Consider the following 15,726-nt stretch of genomic DNA (forward strand, 5'->3'; position numbering starts at 1 on the left):
GAGATTAAGACCCACATTAAGGAAAACCGTTCCCCCGTGGGACCTAAATCTGGTACTTAACGCCCTATGCAGTCCTCCTTATGAGCCAATATCCGAAATAGACATCACAAGGCTCACACAAAAAAAGTCTTTCTGGTAGCCATCACCTCAGCCAACTGGCTGGGAGAAATCAGGGCCCTGTCAGTCCAGAATCCCTACATACAGATCTTTGAGGACCGCATAATACTGAGACTAAACTGAGGTTTCCCCCCTAAGGTAGTATCTCCCCAGAACTTAAACCAGGAGGTAGTCCTACCCTCATTCTGCCCATCTCCGAAATATGATAAAGAAAAACTCTTTCACTCATTGGACGTCAGACGAGCAGTCACACACTACCTAGAGGTCACGCAAGAGTGGCGACAGGACACAAAATTGTTTGTCCAGTAAGGGGGTTAAAAATAGGGGTTGAGGTGCATCTACACACACCCTAGCAAGATGGATAACATCAGTCATCACCTCTGCGTACAAAGCAAAGGGGTTACCTATACCAGAGGGGCTTAGAGCCCATTCCACCAGGGCAGTGGCATCATCATGGGCAGAGAGGGCAGGGGCCTCAGTTGAACAGATATGCAGGGCTGCCACCTGGTCTACGCTAAACACTTTCTGTAGACATTACAAATTGGACACGTTAACAGCCAGTCAGACGACCTTTGGTCGTAAGGTGTTACAAGCTGTAGTCCCACCAAAAGCAAATTCCTACTTTGGTATTCCCCATGGTGCTGTCAGGATAGGACGTCCTGGAAAACGGAGATTAGACCTACCGGTAATGTTGTTTCCAGGAGTCCATCCTGACAGCACTGGTAGTTCCCTCCTGATGATTTGTATTTGTGTTACTATGCTTGTACTAAAATTTCAGTAAATATTATTTGCATCCATACTAGTGTGGTACTAGGAAAAATCACTGGAATGTGAAGGTGGGAGGGGACCTTTAACCTCTCGTGCATTTCCTGTCCCTGTAAGGATGAAAGGACAACCCCATGGTGCTGTCAGGATGGACCCCTAGAAATAACATAACCGGTAGGTCTAATCTCTGTTTTCTTTCGTCTCATTGGAGGACACAGGAACCGTGGGATGTCCAAAAGCAGTCCTTGGGGTGGGAAAAGTCAGAAACTTCTTTCAGGTCTGAGAACTCACCGCTGTCGTCCGCTGAAGCATAGGTATGGACCTTATAGAACCTTGAAGAGGTATGCACGGACGACCATGTGGCAGCCTTGCACAACTGCATGGCTGATGCCCTGTTGTGTACTGCCCAGGAAGTGCCCACAGCCCGGGTTGAATGGGCCTTGACCCCAGCAGGGGACACCCTGTCCTTTACCCAGTAGACTTCCAGAATTGCCATTCTGATCCAGCGGGCAATTGTTGCCTTAGAGGCCGGCAGGCCTCTTCTCACCCCATTGGGGATAACAAAGAGCGAGTCCGTCTTCCTGAAGGGAACGGTCCTGGCCAGATAGATCCTTATCGCCCTGAGCAGGTCTAGCTTATTCAAAGAACGCTCCAGAGGAAGGGTTGGAGCGGGACAAAATGCCGGAAGGATTATATCCTCGTTCAGGTGGAAGGCTGATACCATCTTGGGAAGAAAGTTAGTGGGAGGCCGCAAAACAACCTTGTCCTGGTGCATAATTAGGAATGGAGGGCGACAGGACAATGCCGCTAATTCTGAAACCCGCCTAATAGTGGTGATGGCTACGAGAAATACCACCTTCCAGGACAACAAAGACATGGGAGCTTCCTGTAGGGGTTCAAAGGGTGAACCTGTCAAGGCTTCCAAGACCAAGTTAAGAGCCCATGGAGCCACAGGGGATCTGTAAGGAGGGGCCGCATGTGCCACTCCTTGCAGAAAGGTCTTAACCTGTAAGCGAGAGGCCAAATTTTTTTGAGAAAGAATAGAGCGAGCAGATACCTTGCCTTTCAAGGAACTTGGGGTCAGACTGCCATCTAACCCTGCCTGGAGAAAAGCTAGGACAGATGGCAGGGAACAGGGCATAGGGGAGATGTGATTAGACTCACACCAGCCAAAATAGTCCTTCCAGGCTCAATAATAGACCCTGGAAGAGGAATGTATTAATCAATGTATTAATGACTCGGTCCGAAAAACCCGCTGCTCTCAGTATTGTGGTTTCAACGGCCATGCTGTCAAATTGAGCAACCAAGAATTTGGGTGGTAAAACGGCCCTTGAGCCAGGAGATCTGGTCTGTCGGGGAGTCTCCAAGGGGTGCCTGCGAACCAGGCCCTCCTGGGCAAGTACGGTGCGATCAATATGACCGGCACCCCTTCCAGCTTGATCTTCTATAGCAGTCTGGGCAGGAGAGGAAGAGGAGGGAACAGGTAAGGGAGTCTGAACTGTGTCCAGGGAATGACCAGCGCGTCGACCCCTATTGCTAGAGGTATCTTGAGACAAACTGTTGGACCCTTCTGTTCTGTCGCGATGCCAGGAGGTCCACATCTGGAGTCCCCCATAGCTGGCATATCTGACGGAACACTTCCTGGTGTAAGGACCATTCCTCTGCCGCGAGCCCCTCCCGACTGAGGAAGTCGGCGGCCGTGTTGTCTGTGCCGGGAATGTAAACTGCTGAAATTGATGGAATTGCGGTTTCTGCCCAGTTGAAGATTCTGGATACCTCGGCCAGTGCCCGAGGACTTCTGGTTCCCCCTTGGTGATTGATGTATGCCACCGCCGTGGCGTTGTCCGTTTGAATCCGGACTGGCTGGTTGTTGAGCCATCTTTCCCAATGTAGAAGTGCTAGAAAGACCACCCTTAGTTCTAGAATGTTGATTGATAGTGAGGATTCTTGCCTCGACCATCGTCCCTGGACAGTCATGTGGCTGAATACCGCACCCCAGCCCAAGAGACTGGCATCTTTAGTTACTACCTGCCAGTGGACAGGGGGAAAAGGCCGTCCCAGATGAACAAGGGGGGAGGTCAGCCACCACTTGAGGGACTCCCTGGTCTGAATGGAAGGGAGGAAGGGGCGATCCAGCGAAGAAATGGTCCTGTCCCACTGAAGGAGGATGTTTCTTTGCTGTATCCTGGAACGGAACAGGGCAAACGGTATTGCCTCTGAAGCTGCCACCATTCCTCCCAGGACTCTCATGGCAGCGCGAAAGGATAGAAGACGGAATTTCAACAGAGAGCGAATTCCCTGCTGGAGGGCAATCCACTTTCTCTCTGGGAGAAAGACCCTTGAGTGGCGGATGTCGATTGCCATTCCTAAGAATTCTAGGCGTTGTGTTGGCGTTAGGTGGGATTTCTCCCTGTTTATGATCCAACCAAACCTGAACAGCGTGTTTAAAACTACCGCTAGATTTTCCTGGGCCTGAGTGAAGGAGGGCGCCTTGACGAGAATATCGTCAAGATATGGTACCAATATTATGCCTCTGACCCTTAATATAGCTACCATTGCTGCCATAATCTTTGTAAAAATTCTGGGGGCTGTTGCCAGCCCAAATGGCAGGGCCACAAACTGGAAATGCTGGTTTTGGACAGCAAAACGCAGAAACCTCTGATGTCCCTGAAATATGGGGACGTGTAGGTAGGTGTCCCGGGTATCTATGGAACACAGGAATTCCTGATCCTCCATAGACGTAATTATCGACCGAATCGATTCCATCCTGAAATGGCGTAAGCGGACCCATCTGTTTAGCCTTTTGATGTCTAGTATGGGACTAACTGAGCCATCCTTTTTTGGTATCACAAACAGATTCGAGTAAAAGCCGGTAAAACGTTCCTGAACGGGGACGATTACTCCTGGGTTGAGTAGAGAGTCGATTGCGCAAAAAAACCTAGAGCCATAGCAGTGTGTCTTGGTGGCTGCGATAGAAAGAACTGATCTCGCGGAAGCGCATTGAAGTGTATCTTGCATCCTGTTGATACTGCCTCCTTTACCGAGATATCCTCTACTGAATTCTGCCAGACATCTCTGAAGAGGAGAAGGCGTCCTCCTAGTCTGGGAGAGGTACTTGGAAGGGAGTTGGACTCCCTGCTGGCGTCAGGCTGAAGTGGCTCTGCCCGGCTCTGACCTGACAGCTCTGCTGTTGGAACTGCGGGAATGCCATGACGGGGTGGCCTGAAATGATACCTTCCTCCTGTCTCTCGGTGCTTGCGGCCTCTGCGTGCCCTGAGCATAAGTGCCTGTCGCTGGGGTACGGCGAAAGGCCTGAGCCCTACGTTTGAAAACATATCGATGTGGTTTGGCCTGAGGGAGAAGGGAGCTTGTACCCCTCGTTTCATCCTTAATAATTTGATCTAACATTGACCCAAAGAGCCGGGTGCCCTGAAACGGCAAATTGGTCAGTGATTTCTTTGAGGACAAATCAGCCTGCCAAGCCTTTAGCCGGACGGCTACCATGTTACTGGATGCTTGTGCTGCGCAAGACGCAGCATCCAGGGCTGCTGATACCATATACCTCCCGGCATGAGAAATTTGATCTGCGAACTCCGCCAGTTCCACTGGTGGTGCCCCGGCCAATATGCCCTGTCTAAGCTGTTTGGCTCATTCTGTAACAGACTTAACTACCCAGGCTGAGGCGAAGGCTGGACACAATGTAGCGGTTGCTGCCTCAAAGGCGGATTTTGCAAGGGATTCTATCCTCCTATCATTGGTATCTTTTAGGGCTGCCCCACTGGCGAGTGGGAGGACTGTATTGGTAGTGAGTCAGGACACTGGTGGGTCCACCGAAGGGGAGGCGGTCCAGTTGGTGGTGAGATCTGGAGGGGAGGGATATAGAATCCCAAAATGGCTTCCTCTCTGAAACCGCCTGGTTGGGTTTTCCCTTTCCCTGGCCAACACTTCCTCAAAATCCCTTTGAGAGGCGAAGACCCTAGAGGGGGACTTATGACGCTTAAATGAAAAAACCTGATCATTAGGTTTTTATGTTGTGTCCCCAATGTTAAAAGTCTCATTGACTGCGGCCATGAGGCCCTGAACCATATGCTTGACCTGGGGACTGTTCTGGCCCGTACTCAGAACCCTCCTCTGAGTGTGTCTCTGATAATGCCTCGCCTGATTCTGGGGATGAGGACTGGGAGGAGGCAGACGGCCAGAGGAATTCCAGCGGTGAGATGAAGTGAGAAAGGGACCTGGGTTGGTGGTCCTGTCTAAACCTTTTACGGCATCTAGTAGGTCCAAAAGGAGGCTCCTTTGGTGCTCCTGTGTCCACTGGAGTCTGAAGTGGCAATCTGTTAAGCACCGTTACCAAGGTCTGTGATACCTTGGTAAGGTCGGCTACGGACTTGGATAAGGAAGAGGCCCATCCTGGACACTCGCTGTCTGCCGTGGCGATGGATGGCCCCTGGGCGGTAGGCAAGATGGCTTCCTCCTGTTCCAGGGGTAATGTGGGAACTCTGACAAGCAAAGCAGGGGGGCTGCACCTGCTCTCTAGCGTAGGTGACACCGTAGGTCTGCTGCAATCTGTGCAGAGTGGCGAGGACTGACCTGAAGGAAGCCTGACATTGCATTTGGTACATAAAAAATATTTGACCAAGGTCACTGAAGCGGAGGAGGAGCGGGACTGCTCTCCCTTGGGCATACTGACAGGTTTTACCTGGTGCCGACCATCGGGGATAGAGAGCGGAGTGAGGGAACAACCTGTAGTGCTCACATACCCACGACCGTGTCCCCATCGCAGCTGCCGCCCGAAGGCTGATGAGAGAGAGAGAGCGAGGTGAACAGCCCTGCCGCTGCCTAGAAGCCTTATAAAATCCCCGCCCGGGAGTGGTGGGCGGGGCCCTGCTCTGGCCTCCTGGAGCACCAGGATGGCGCTGGTACAGGAAGAGGAAGCCGGGGGGCGGAGCCTGCCGGGAGTCGGAATCTGGCGTCGGCCGTGCTGGGCTCCTGCTGGTGCCCAGGGCCATAACGCTGCCACGGGAGGAGGCTGGAACCGCGCTGCACAGCGTGCTTGAAAGTAAGTGTTGGCTCTTTAAGTATAGAGCCAATGAGCTGCAAGCCTCAGTGCTGATTAGTTAGAGCAGTCACATTCAGCCTGAGCAGCTGGTGAGCAGATCATACAACGCTGCAGTCTCTTACCTCCAGTTCACCCCGTAACAGGGGTCGGTTTACCTGCATGAAAAGATTGCTGTCCCAAACCTTTTCTGCAGGGCGTCTCTCGATGATCAGTCTCTGGTGGGCAAGTGATGGGAGACTAAGGTCAGGACCAGGAGCTGCCACCTGAACACGAGTCCTGTGTTAGGGGATAGGGTCCTGCCCGTGGGATTCATGAGGATACGGGGTGGCAGTACACGCCATACTCATAATGCCGGTGTGGGAATACAGATGTAGCATATCTACTCTGTATCCCTCCATGGTTACCTGAAAAGGAACGATGCACATTGAGGTAGGCATGGGTCTGCGAGAGACCTCTGTCCACCTCCTGCTGACACTAAGCAAAACTGATTTGTCCTACAGCTGGTCGGAGGGGTGTATACTGCGGAGGCGGAGTTAACTTTTTTTCATGCATAGTGTCAACCTCCTAGTGACAGCAGCACAGACCCCACGGTTCCTGTGTCCCCCAATGAAACGAAAGAGAAAGCTGTCTTTAATGCAGGTAACGAGTTGATTAGGAGCGTCTAACTGGTCTGTAGGAGCCAGAACTCTTAATGGTTGTAAGGGATCAAATACTTATCTCAATGCAAAATGCAAATAATTTTATATAATTTATACATTGTGATCATCTGGATTTTATTTTTGATGTTGTATCTCTCAATGTTAAAAGTAAACTACCCTCAAAATTATATACTGTTCATATCTTTGTCAGTGGGCAAACTTACAAAATCAGCATGGGATCAAATAATTATTTCCTTTACTGTATGTTGTAAAGATATATATAATTATATAGAATAGGACATTTTAGGACTACCTCTTTAAGAAATTTTCCCCTTTTTATGTTAGACTAGTGTTAAGTTTCTATTGTGTATTTTTTTTTTTTTTTATATAAAGAAGCACTCACGTGAAAATTTTTATCCTCTCAATATCCAATCATCATATAGCACTGTGTACTTAAAATGGCTAATTTTTGCCTTCTACCCAACTAATTCTTGTCGTTTCTCTGCTCCATGTAGCAACAGGAACTGTCTTGTACCTGCAGAAATCATTCCCCTCTTCAACTCCTGTTCCAGCTACTCCCCCTCTCCCCTGCCATTGACATTTGCAGTGACTGATGACTCATACAGGGTAAGGCTGCTTTCACACTTACCGTGTTTTTGTGGGCCGATTTTGCGGCCCCATAGGAAGTATACTTCCTACGGGACCGCAAAAATTACACGGTGTGCCGTATGGCCGTGGGGGCTGCATTTGCTTGCTCGATCTTTCATACGGCATACGGACATGGCCCCCATTGAAAAACAGTGCGGTCTTTTTTTTTCAATACTATTTCCATAGTATTGTAAAAATAAAAAATGGCGATCCGCAAGCTTTTTTTTTTTATGGCCCGTTATTACGGCAGCCCGTAAAAATTGCGGCAATACGGTCCACAAAAACGAGCCGCCAAAAATGCGGTAAGTGTTAACGTAGCCTAGATTGACCTCCTGGTTCTACATAGAGTTTAGAAGGATTCAGCTAGTTTGTTTTTAATCACGTGATGTCATAAACCTAAAGGAGAAGAGAAAAATTAACTGGGTAGAAGGGCAAAATGAGCTATTGTAAGTGCACAGTGCTATATAATATGGTTGCAATATAAATTAAGAGGATGCTGCTTTAAATATACCTGTTCAATGCAAAACTTGGCTGGGAGAATTACATTGACAATTTGTTTATTATGCCCCTAGCAAACAGGAGGAATGGAGAACAGCAAAAGGAGAGGAGGAAATACATCTTTACAAAGCAGAAGAGAAAAGGAAATCTCTTTCTAACCACACTGTCAGAGAAAATAAAGCAGTCTCTTGCACAAAGGTGAGTTACTCTAGACTTATAAGCACAGAGTAATAGATGGGAGGTGCACATGGGTACTAGATATCATCCTTAGTAAGTGACTTATCATTGCTTTTCATTTTTTAAATGGATGCTTTTAAAGCACATGATCCCTCGCCCCTGAGATTTGTTGTCTTTAGTGATAAATCATCCAGTCATGACGAGTAGAAATGTATTCTATTTGAGATGTGAACCTCGCACGTATCTACGAGATTTTAATAAAGTCGGTGGTGACGTTGCTCTTGCAATTAATATTACTCATGCTCTCAGGAGAGCGAGCTTGGGTCGATTAGTCTGAGGGAACACAACGCCCCTACGACTAGTCACCTGCTAATTTATATGTCCCTTGTTAAAATAAAAGTGTTTTAGAAAAATGTAATCAGAATGAAACCATGAAAAGGGACTTGTTTCCATCAATATATAGAGTAGAATACACACAGGGCAGTTTGCGGGACATGGGGATGCTGTCCGGTTCCCATTAAACTCCATACTGTAAGGCTAAGTTCACACGTAGCGGAATTCCATTCCGCAGGAAAATCGCATTTTAAATTCCCGCAATTTTCCTGTGGAAAAACTAGCATTTTGCAAGCGTAATTAGCTTGCAAAATGCTAGCGTTTTCCAAGCGATCTGTAGCATCGCTTGGAGAACTGATTGACAGGTTGGTCACACTCGTCAAACATAGTGTTTGACAAGTGTGACCAACTTTTTACTACTGAGGCCACCTATGCAGCATCAGTAGTAAAAGATAAAATGTAAAGAAAAAAAATTTAAAAATGGTGTTATTCTCACCTTCCGACGTCCCACGCAGCCTTCCCGCCTCTCTCCACGCTGCCATTCCCAGTAATCCTTTGCAAAAATGCCCGCGATGACGTACTTTCTCGCGGGATCGCGGCATCTCGCGAATGACCTCGAGACTTCGCGATCCCGCGAGAACGGACGCCATCGCGGGCATTTTCGCGAAGGATTACTGGGAACGAGAGCGTGGAGAGAGGCGGGTAGGCTGCGCGGGACGTCGGAAGGTGAGAATAACACCATTTTTAATTTTAAATTCTATTTTTTACAGGGATATGGTACCCAAAGCCTGGAGGACAGTCTCCTCTCCTCCGGACCGTGGGTACCATCCGTAAATGTTCTGCTTACTTTTCGCATGGTGTGCACAGCCACATGCGGGAAGTAAGCGGAACAATGCATTCCTATGGGTGTGGGATCGCCGCGATTCCGCAAAATTAATGAGCATGCTGCGATTTTTACCGCAAAGCGATTCCGCCGCGGTAAAAACCGCAGCATTGCCACAGCATTGCGGAATCACATAGGAATGCTTGGAATGCTTATTTTTCGCGGCAAAATCGCGCGGTTAAAACCGCCGTGGAAACGCGAAAAAATTGCAACGTGTGAACTCAGCCTAAACGGGAGTTTACAAAATCTGCAGTGAAATAATCTGTAGGGCACCAGCCTGTTCAGTATTAGGCTATGTGCACACAGTTTTTTTGGTGTGCGGATTTTGGAGAGAAAACCGCAGATAAATCCGCAGGACGAAATTCCTGCTGTTTATCTGCGGTTTTGCACCTCACAATTGACATGCTGCGGATTGTAAACCGCAGCAAAACCACACGGAAAAATCCGCAGCATGTGTACTGTACAACACAGCAGAATCTGCTGCGTTTCCGCAGAGCCTAAATCACTGCGGAAACGCAGCAGATTTCACTGCGTGTGCACATACCCTTAAGTACAGTAATGTCTCTCACACAGTCTTCTATTGGGTTGTTTTAATTAGCTGCAGAACCATTCTCATGAGCTGCTATTGGACCCTGGAGATGCAAGAAGGCAGCAGCAAGCCGGACAGCACAACTATCGAACAAGGGCAACTTTAGAAGACCAAGCTGGGCCTTCAGAAGATCTAGAAAACGAAAATGGCTCATCGGACGTAAGATTTCAGTAGATAAATTGATGTTGTAATGCATTTTGTACCATGCAATTACTTAACCCTCATGAGTGGTTCTCTGCTGTTCTGAGTATGGTATGCACTTTCTGTTGTCTACTATACAACATTTATACAATCCTGGATTAGGCGATGTAAATACAATCTGTTATCCCAAATTTGCATAATCCAGTGGTGATGGGCAAAAAAATGTGTTGTATAAGGGTCAAGAAAATACAGTTGAGCAGATCACAGCTTGCAGAATCCAGGGTGCTGATTTCTCACCTTACATATATAGGAAGGAGAGAAATCCGGCTTTCAGGATCGCGCTGTTCCAGTCCAAAGTTCACAAGGAGTTAATCCAATGACCAAGCAGTGATTATAACTTCCTTTTTATTCCATAAACTCTACGCGTTTCGTGTACACTTCCTCAGGAGCAAAAAGTTACACTGGCATCACATTCAAGTAGATACACTGGCAAGTAGATTACACTGGCAAGTGAGGTAGATGCTCATTGCACTAAAAAATTCACACATAACTATCAACATAATGTAAAATCACAAAAATCACTAAAATTCATCTATAAAACACACTTCTATAGAAACACACAAATGTAAAACTTCACACTAGAAAAAATGTAAAACATTATAATAAAATTATGATTATACTCAATAAAAATCAGGGGTGTCATTCTGAGAAGAAAGGAAATTTACTGGATTCATAGGTTGCAGACTCTGCAACCATACGGTTTAAATGAAATATCTGACATCTTTAAATAATTTTGGTGCTCCGCTTATTTGTCTAAGGATTGGAGTAGTATTGGCATCTGATAATTGTTTGATGTTCATGCTATAACATTACAGCAAGGGAATGATCATATCGCTAACATATAAAGAGATACAATCGGCGGTATTTTATTATGATTGGAATAGTTGGCTGGTGCCTTGAAAAGGTACTGACAGCTCTGGAGATGTGGAGCCTTAGGCTGAGAGAACAGAAAAGTTTCTTGAGTGCAGAGCATGGGTCTGCTGTGTAGGATCTAATCCGCATAGGAGTACATACATTAATTAGTATATGATCATCTGCCTGAAATATAAGGAAAGTAAAAGTATAATATGTTGAATGAAGGGTTAATACTAAAAGGGAAATATAAGTGCGGTTATATAAGAGATTTGTGAATGGTGTTCTGCTAATTGATATGATGTACCAAGAAATTTAGATTTTCTCGTTCGCCTTATTGGGGGACACAGAGACCATGGGTGTATGCTGCTGCCACTAGGAGGCTGCCACTATGCACAAAAAAAGGTTAGCTCCTCCTCCGCAGTGTACACCCCACCGACCGGCAGGAAGTTCCCCAGTTTAGCTTAGTGTCAGTAGGAGGTGGACACGGGTCTTTCATTAGACCCATATCTACCTCAATGTGCGTCGTTCCTTTTCAGGTTCCAGGAGGGATACAGTGTGAAGAGTCACAACTGTACTCCGACAAAGAGGCTATGAGTACGGCGTGTACTGCCACCCCGTATCCTCTTAGTTCTCCGGGCGGACCACAGGCTGAGCACAGGTGTCGTGCCAGCGAAAACAGATGGTCCTTGCCCCCCGCCTCCCACCCACTCGCCCACCAGAGCCTGTCGGTTGGACGAGGCGCGAATATGTAGAAGATGAGCAGACAGCGTGGGATACAGAAGGTACCTTTATTGGAGCACCGGAACATAAAGCCACAAGATGACCCGGGAGCGGCGCCAAAGTAGCGCCGCAGATTCTCGCACTGCTCGCGCCGTCCGACGGTCGTCGCATCCCTTTTTGGCCCCGGCGGCGGTGCGGGCCTCTTCACCCCACCGCCGGTATTCTTGTGAGGGTTGCGTCTGGGAGCAGGGCTTTGGCGGCGTCTCCTTTAGGGGCGGACGCGGCTGCGTCGCAATTCTTCTGCGCCGCCCTGTGCTGACAGGCGGCCGCCGTTTCAAATTTAGTCCCCGGCTTCAGTTTGGGCCTTCGCGCCCGTCGCGGCCACGCCCCCCGTTCATTATCATAGGCCGGCTGCGCTCCCGCCCGTTCCTAAGCCCTCCCACCGCCTCTCTAGTCTTGTGGCTGGGAAGGGGGAGGAGGCGGTTCTTCCCTCTGGTGCAGGCGGCTAGTTCCGCCTTTCTTCTTACACAGAGACCGCGTTTTTTGATTCCTCACATCAGGCTGCCGCCATCTTTGCAGCCTGACAGCCGGAGACTACAGCAGATGCCATCTTTCGGGGACACCGGACCGTGAGTAGTTCTGCAACTGCAGACTGACACCCTACCCTGCCTTGCTGTCCCCCAACCCTCCAGCACTTCCGCAGGTTTTTTTCGCATGCTCCTCTTGCAATCGGAAATTCCCCTCTGCCGGGACTGCAGCAATCCCGTTCAGCAGGATGCCGTCCAGGAGCCATCTACTGCGCCACGTGAAATCTAACCCCCCATTCCTGGCTGGGCCTCGTCCCTTTCACAATCTGTGGCAGACCTCACCAGGGTGTCTCAGTCCCTAGTTGGCCGTTCTTGATAAGTTGCCCCTGGACACTTCTGCAGGGTCCAGCAGGTCGCAAGACGTTCCATCTGAGCCAGCTAGCAGATGCCGCGAAAGGCCCAGACAGGATCCACGGCTGGAATCCTCTCCTGGTCTGTCATCGGCACCTAGTCCTTCCCAGCAGTCGCCCTCCCGTGCCTCCTCACCCGAGTCAGGTGAAGCGTTCTCGGATATGTCCTCTGAAGGGATTTTAGAGCTGGATTCTGACCAGGACGCGCACATGAAGGTTACGGTACAGAACCTCATTGCTGCGATTAACCACACCTTCGAAATATCTGACTCCCCTGCGAAATCCTCAGATCAGGAGGTTTCGTTCAGACGGGCACAAACACCATCCAGGGTATTCGCCTTCCACTCTGAGTTTGGCAAGATCCTTGCCAGGGAAAGAGAAAATCCGTCCAGGCGATTTCAAAGAGGGAAGCGTCTCGGCGTGCTGTATCCGTTGGCTAAAGAGCTCTCTGACAACTGGTCTGCTTCCCTGTTGGTGGACGCACCCGTGTCCAGACTTTCTAATAACACGGTTCTCCCGCTTTCAGGTGTAGCGTCACTAAAGGATTCTAATGATTAGAATTATAGAATCCTTGGCAAAGTCAGCATTCGCGGCGGCTGCAGGGGCGCTATGTCCAGTCTTTGCCTCATCTTGGGTGGCAAAGGCCATAGCCACTTGGGCAGAGGATCTCCGTAAGGGCATCCTAGATAAGGCCCAACCAGAGCAATTGACCGATCTGGCCAACCAGATTTCCCATGCAGGGGATTATCTGCTTTCTGCTTCCTTGGATGCCGCGTCTCGCGCTGTTCAGGCGTCAAGCAACGTTGTGGCAATCCGACGTACAATTTTGCTCAAGGCTTGGCAGGCGGACTTGTCTTCTAAAAAGTCTCTTACCAATCTGCCTTTTCATGGAGTGCGTCTCTTTGGGTCCCAGCTGGACCAGATTATTAAGGACGCCACTGGAGGTACGAGTTCTCTCCTCCCTCAGTCCAAACCTCGCAGACCCCCGCCAAGGCGTCAGTTTCGGCCCTTTCGGGCTTACCGCCGCTTCAATACGGCAGAGAACTTCTCTAACCAACAAAGAACACAGGTACGCCAGGATAGAAACACTGTGTCCTTCAGACCCACTCCCTCCTGGCAATCTCCTCCCAGGGCAGACCCTCCAGGTCCAGATCTGGACGGTCCACGTCAGCATGACTGTCAACGAACTCCCGAGGGTCCCTCCCAATTGGGAGGTCGACTCCGTTTCTTCAGGGATACCTGGCTGGCCTCAGTAGAGGACGCTTGGGTCAGGGAGCTTGTATCTTCAGGGTACAAGATAGAGTTCATTTCTCGTCCACGGGATCGCTTCTTCGAGTCCCGTCCTCCAAAAGATCCAGCCTTAGTTCCAGGGTTCTTGCATCCATCGCCTCTCTCCTCAGTTCCGGGGTGATTGTGCCCGTTCCCGAATCAGAACGTTTCACAGGGTTTTCTTCAAACCTGTTCGTGGTGCCGAACAAAGGCGGGGACAGTTCGCCCCATCTTGGACCTCAAATTACTCAACAGGAGAGCCCGACTGCGTCATTTCCGAATGGAGTTTCTTCGGTTAATCGCTTCCATGGAGACGCAGGAGTTCATGTGTTCAATAGACATTCAAGATGCCTATCTACATGTTCCCATATTCTCCGGGCATCAGAAATTCCTGCGATTCGCCAGGAACATTATCAATTTTGTGCACTGCCGTTCGGTCTTGCCACCGCACCCAGAGCATTTACAGAGATCATGGCGGCGTTGATGGCCTGGTGGAGAATCAGAGGTCTCGTTCTTTTTCCGTACCTCGACGACATTCTGATCAAAGCTCCATCCTTTCGTCAAGCTCGCCAAAGTCTTACCTGACCAATTTCGGGTGGCTCATCAACGAAAAGAAGTCCTGTCTTGTCCCGACACAACGTCTTGTGTTTCTAGGTCTATTGTTCGACACTCGTCGATCGAGGGTTTTTCTCCCTCAAGAGAAAATTGGCTCCCTGCAACGGGATGTACGATCGCGGCAGCTCATGAGACTTCCATCTCTCTGGACGACCATCAAAGTCCTGGGAAAGATGGTGGCGGCAACAGAGGCGGTCCCCTTTGCCCAATTTCACTCCAGACCTCTCCAACTCGCCATCCTATCCCGGTGGAACAGGTCTGTCCTTTCCCTGGATCGCCCATTTCGTCTTTCAAACCATGTCAAGCAGTCCCTCAATTGGTGGCTGACGTCTCCTCTCATCTCCCTAGGACGGTCATTCCTCCCCTTTCACTGGCAGATTGGGACAACGGATGCCACCCTCCTCGGCTGGGGGGGCAGTGTTCTGCAATCACACTGTTCAGGGTCGTTGGTCAACTCAGGAGTCAGCCCTGCCATTCAATGTCCTCGAGATACAAGCGATTTATCTGTCTCTCGTTCACTGGGAGAGACTTCTCAGGGGACTGCCTATCCGGATTCAGACAAACAATGCCATGGTGGTGGCATATGTCACACGCCAGGGAGGGACGCGGAGTGTCTCAGCCCTGGCAGAAATGTCCAAGATTCTTCATTGGGCGGAGGCTTCAGTCCCGGCAATATCCGCGGTACACATTCCCGGCGTGGACAATTGGGCTGCCGATTTCTCAGCCGCGAGGATCTCGCGGCGGGAGAGTGGTCCCTACATCCGGAAGTATTTCTTCAACTTGCCGTCGTGGGGAACCCCGGACGTAGATCTGCTAGCGTCTCGCCTCAACAGAAAAGTTCCACAGTTTGTATCCAGGGCTCGAGATCCTCTCGCGGTGGGCGCCGACGCTCTGGCCATTCCTTGGTCACAGTTCGAGCTCCCCTACCGGTTTCCTCCCCTGCCTCTTCTTCCCAGGCGGCTGAAGAAAATCAAGGCGGAAGGAATTTCAGTCCTCCTCTTCGTCCCGAATTGGCCCAGTAGGGATTGGTTCGCGGACATCGCCAACCTTCTCGCGGACGCCCTCTGGAAGCTTCCAGACTGAGCAGATCTGCTGTCTCAAGGTCCGATTTGCCACCCCAATTCTCGGCCGCTCAATTTAACGGCGTGGCTGAGGCCGAGGTTTTGCAACGATCAGGATTTTCCGATCGAGTTATTCATACCATGATCCGAGCCAGGAAGCCATCGTCTTCCAAGATTTATTGCCGTTCTTGGAAGAACTATTTCACTTGGTGCGAGATCAATGACATTCCGCCCATGTGTTTTTTCGCTCCCTTCTGTCCTGGCGTTCCTTCAAGCGGGGCTGGATGCGGGTCTTGCCCTCAGCTCTTTAAAGGGTCAAGTGTCGGCGCTGTCCATTTTATTTCGGAAGACGTTGGCTCCC

General features: G+C 49.6%; 1 protein-coding gene across 2 annotated transcripts in view; it reads left to right on the plus strand.

Annotated features, from left to right (window-relative positions):
- PHIP (PHIP subunit of CUL4-Ring ligase complex) overlaps positions 1-15,726 on the plus strand; it is a 412,470-nt gene that overhangs the window by 212,769 nt on the left and 183,975 nt on the right. For both annotated transcript variants that reach the window (XM_073589700.1, XM_073589702.1), the window contains exons 20-21: positions 7,800-7,923; positions 9,717-9,866. In XM_073589700.1, the coding sequence (XP_073445801.1) occupies positions 7,800-7,923; positions 9,717-9,866 (274 nt within the window). The remainder of the gene's footprint in view (positions 1-7,799; positions 7,924-9,716; positions 9,867-15,726) is intronic.

This window comes from Dendrobates tinctorius, unplaced genomic scaffold (genome assembly GCF_039654945.1).
Source record: "Dendrobates tinctorius isolate UK_male_01 unplaced genomic scaffold, ASM3965494v1 ptg000111l, whole genome shotgun sequence".
NCBI classification, from domain to species: Eukaryota; Metazoa; Chordata; class Amphibia; order Anura; family Dendrobatidae; genus Dendrobates; species Dendrobates tinctorius.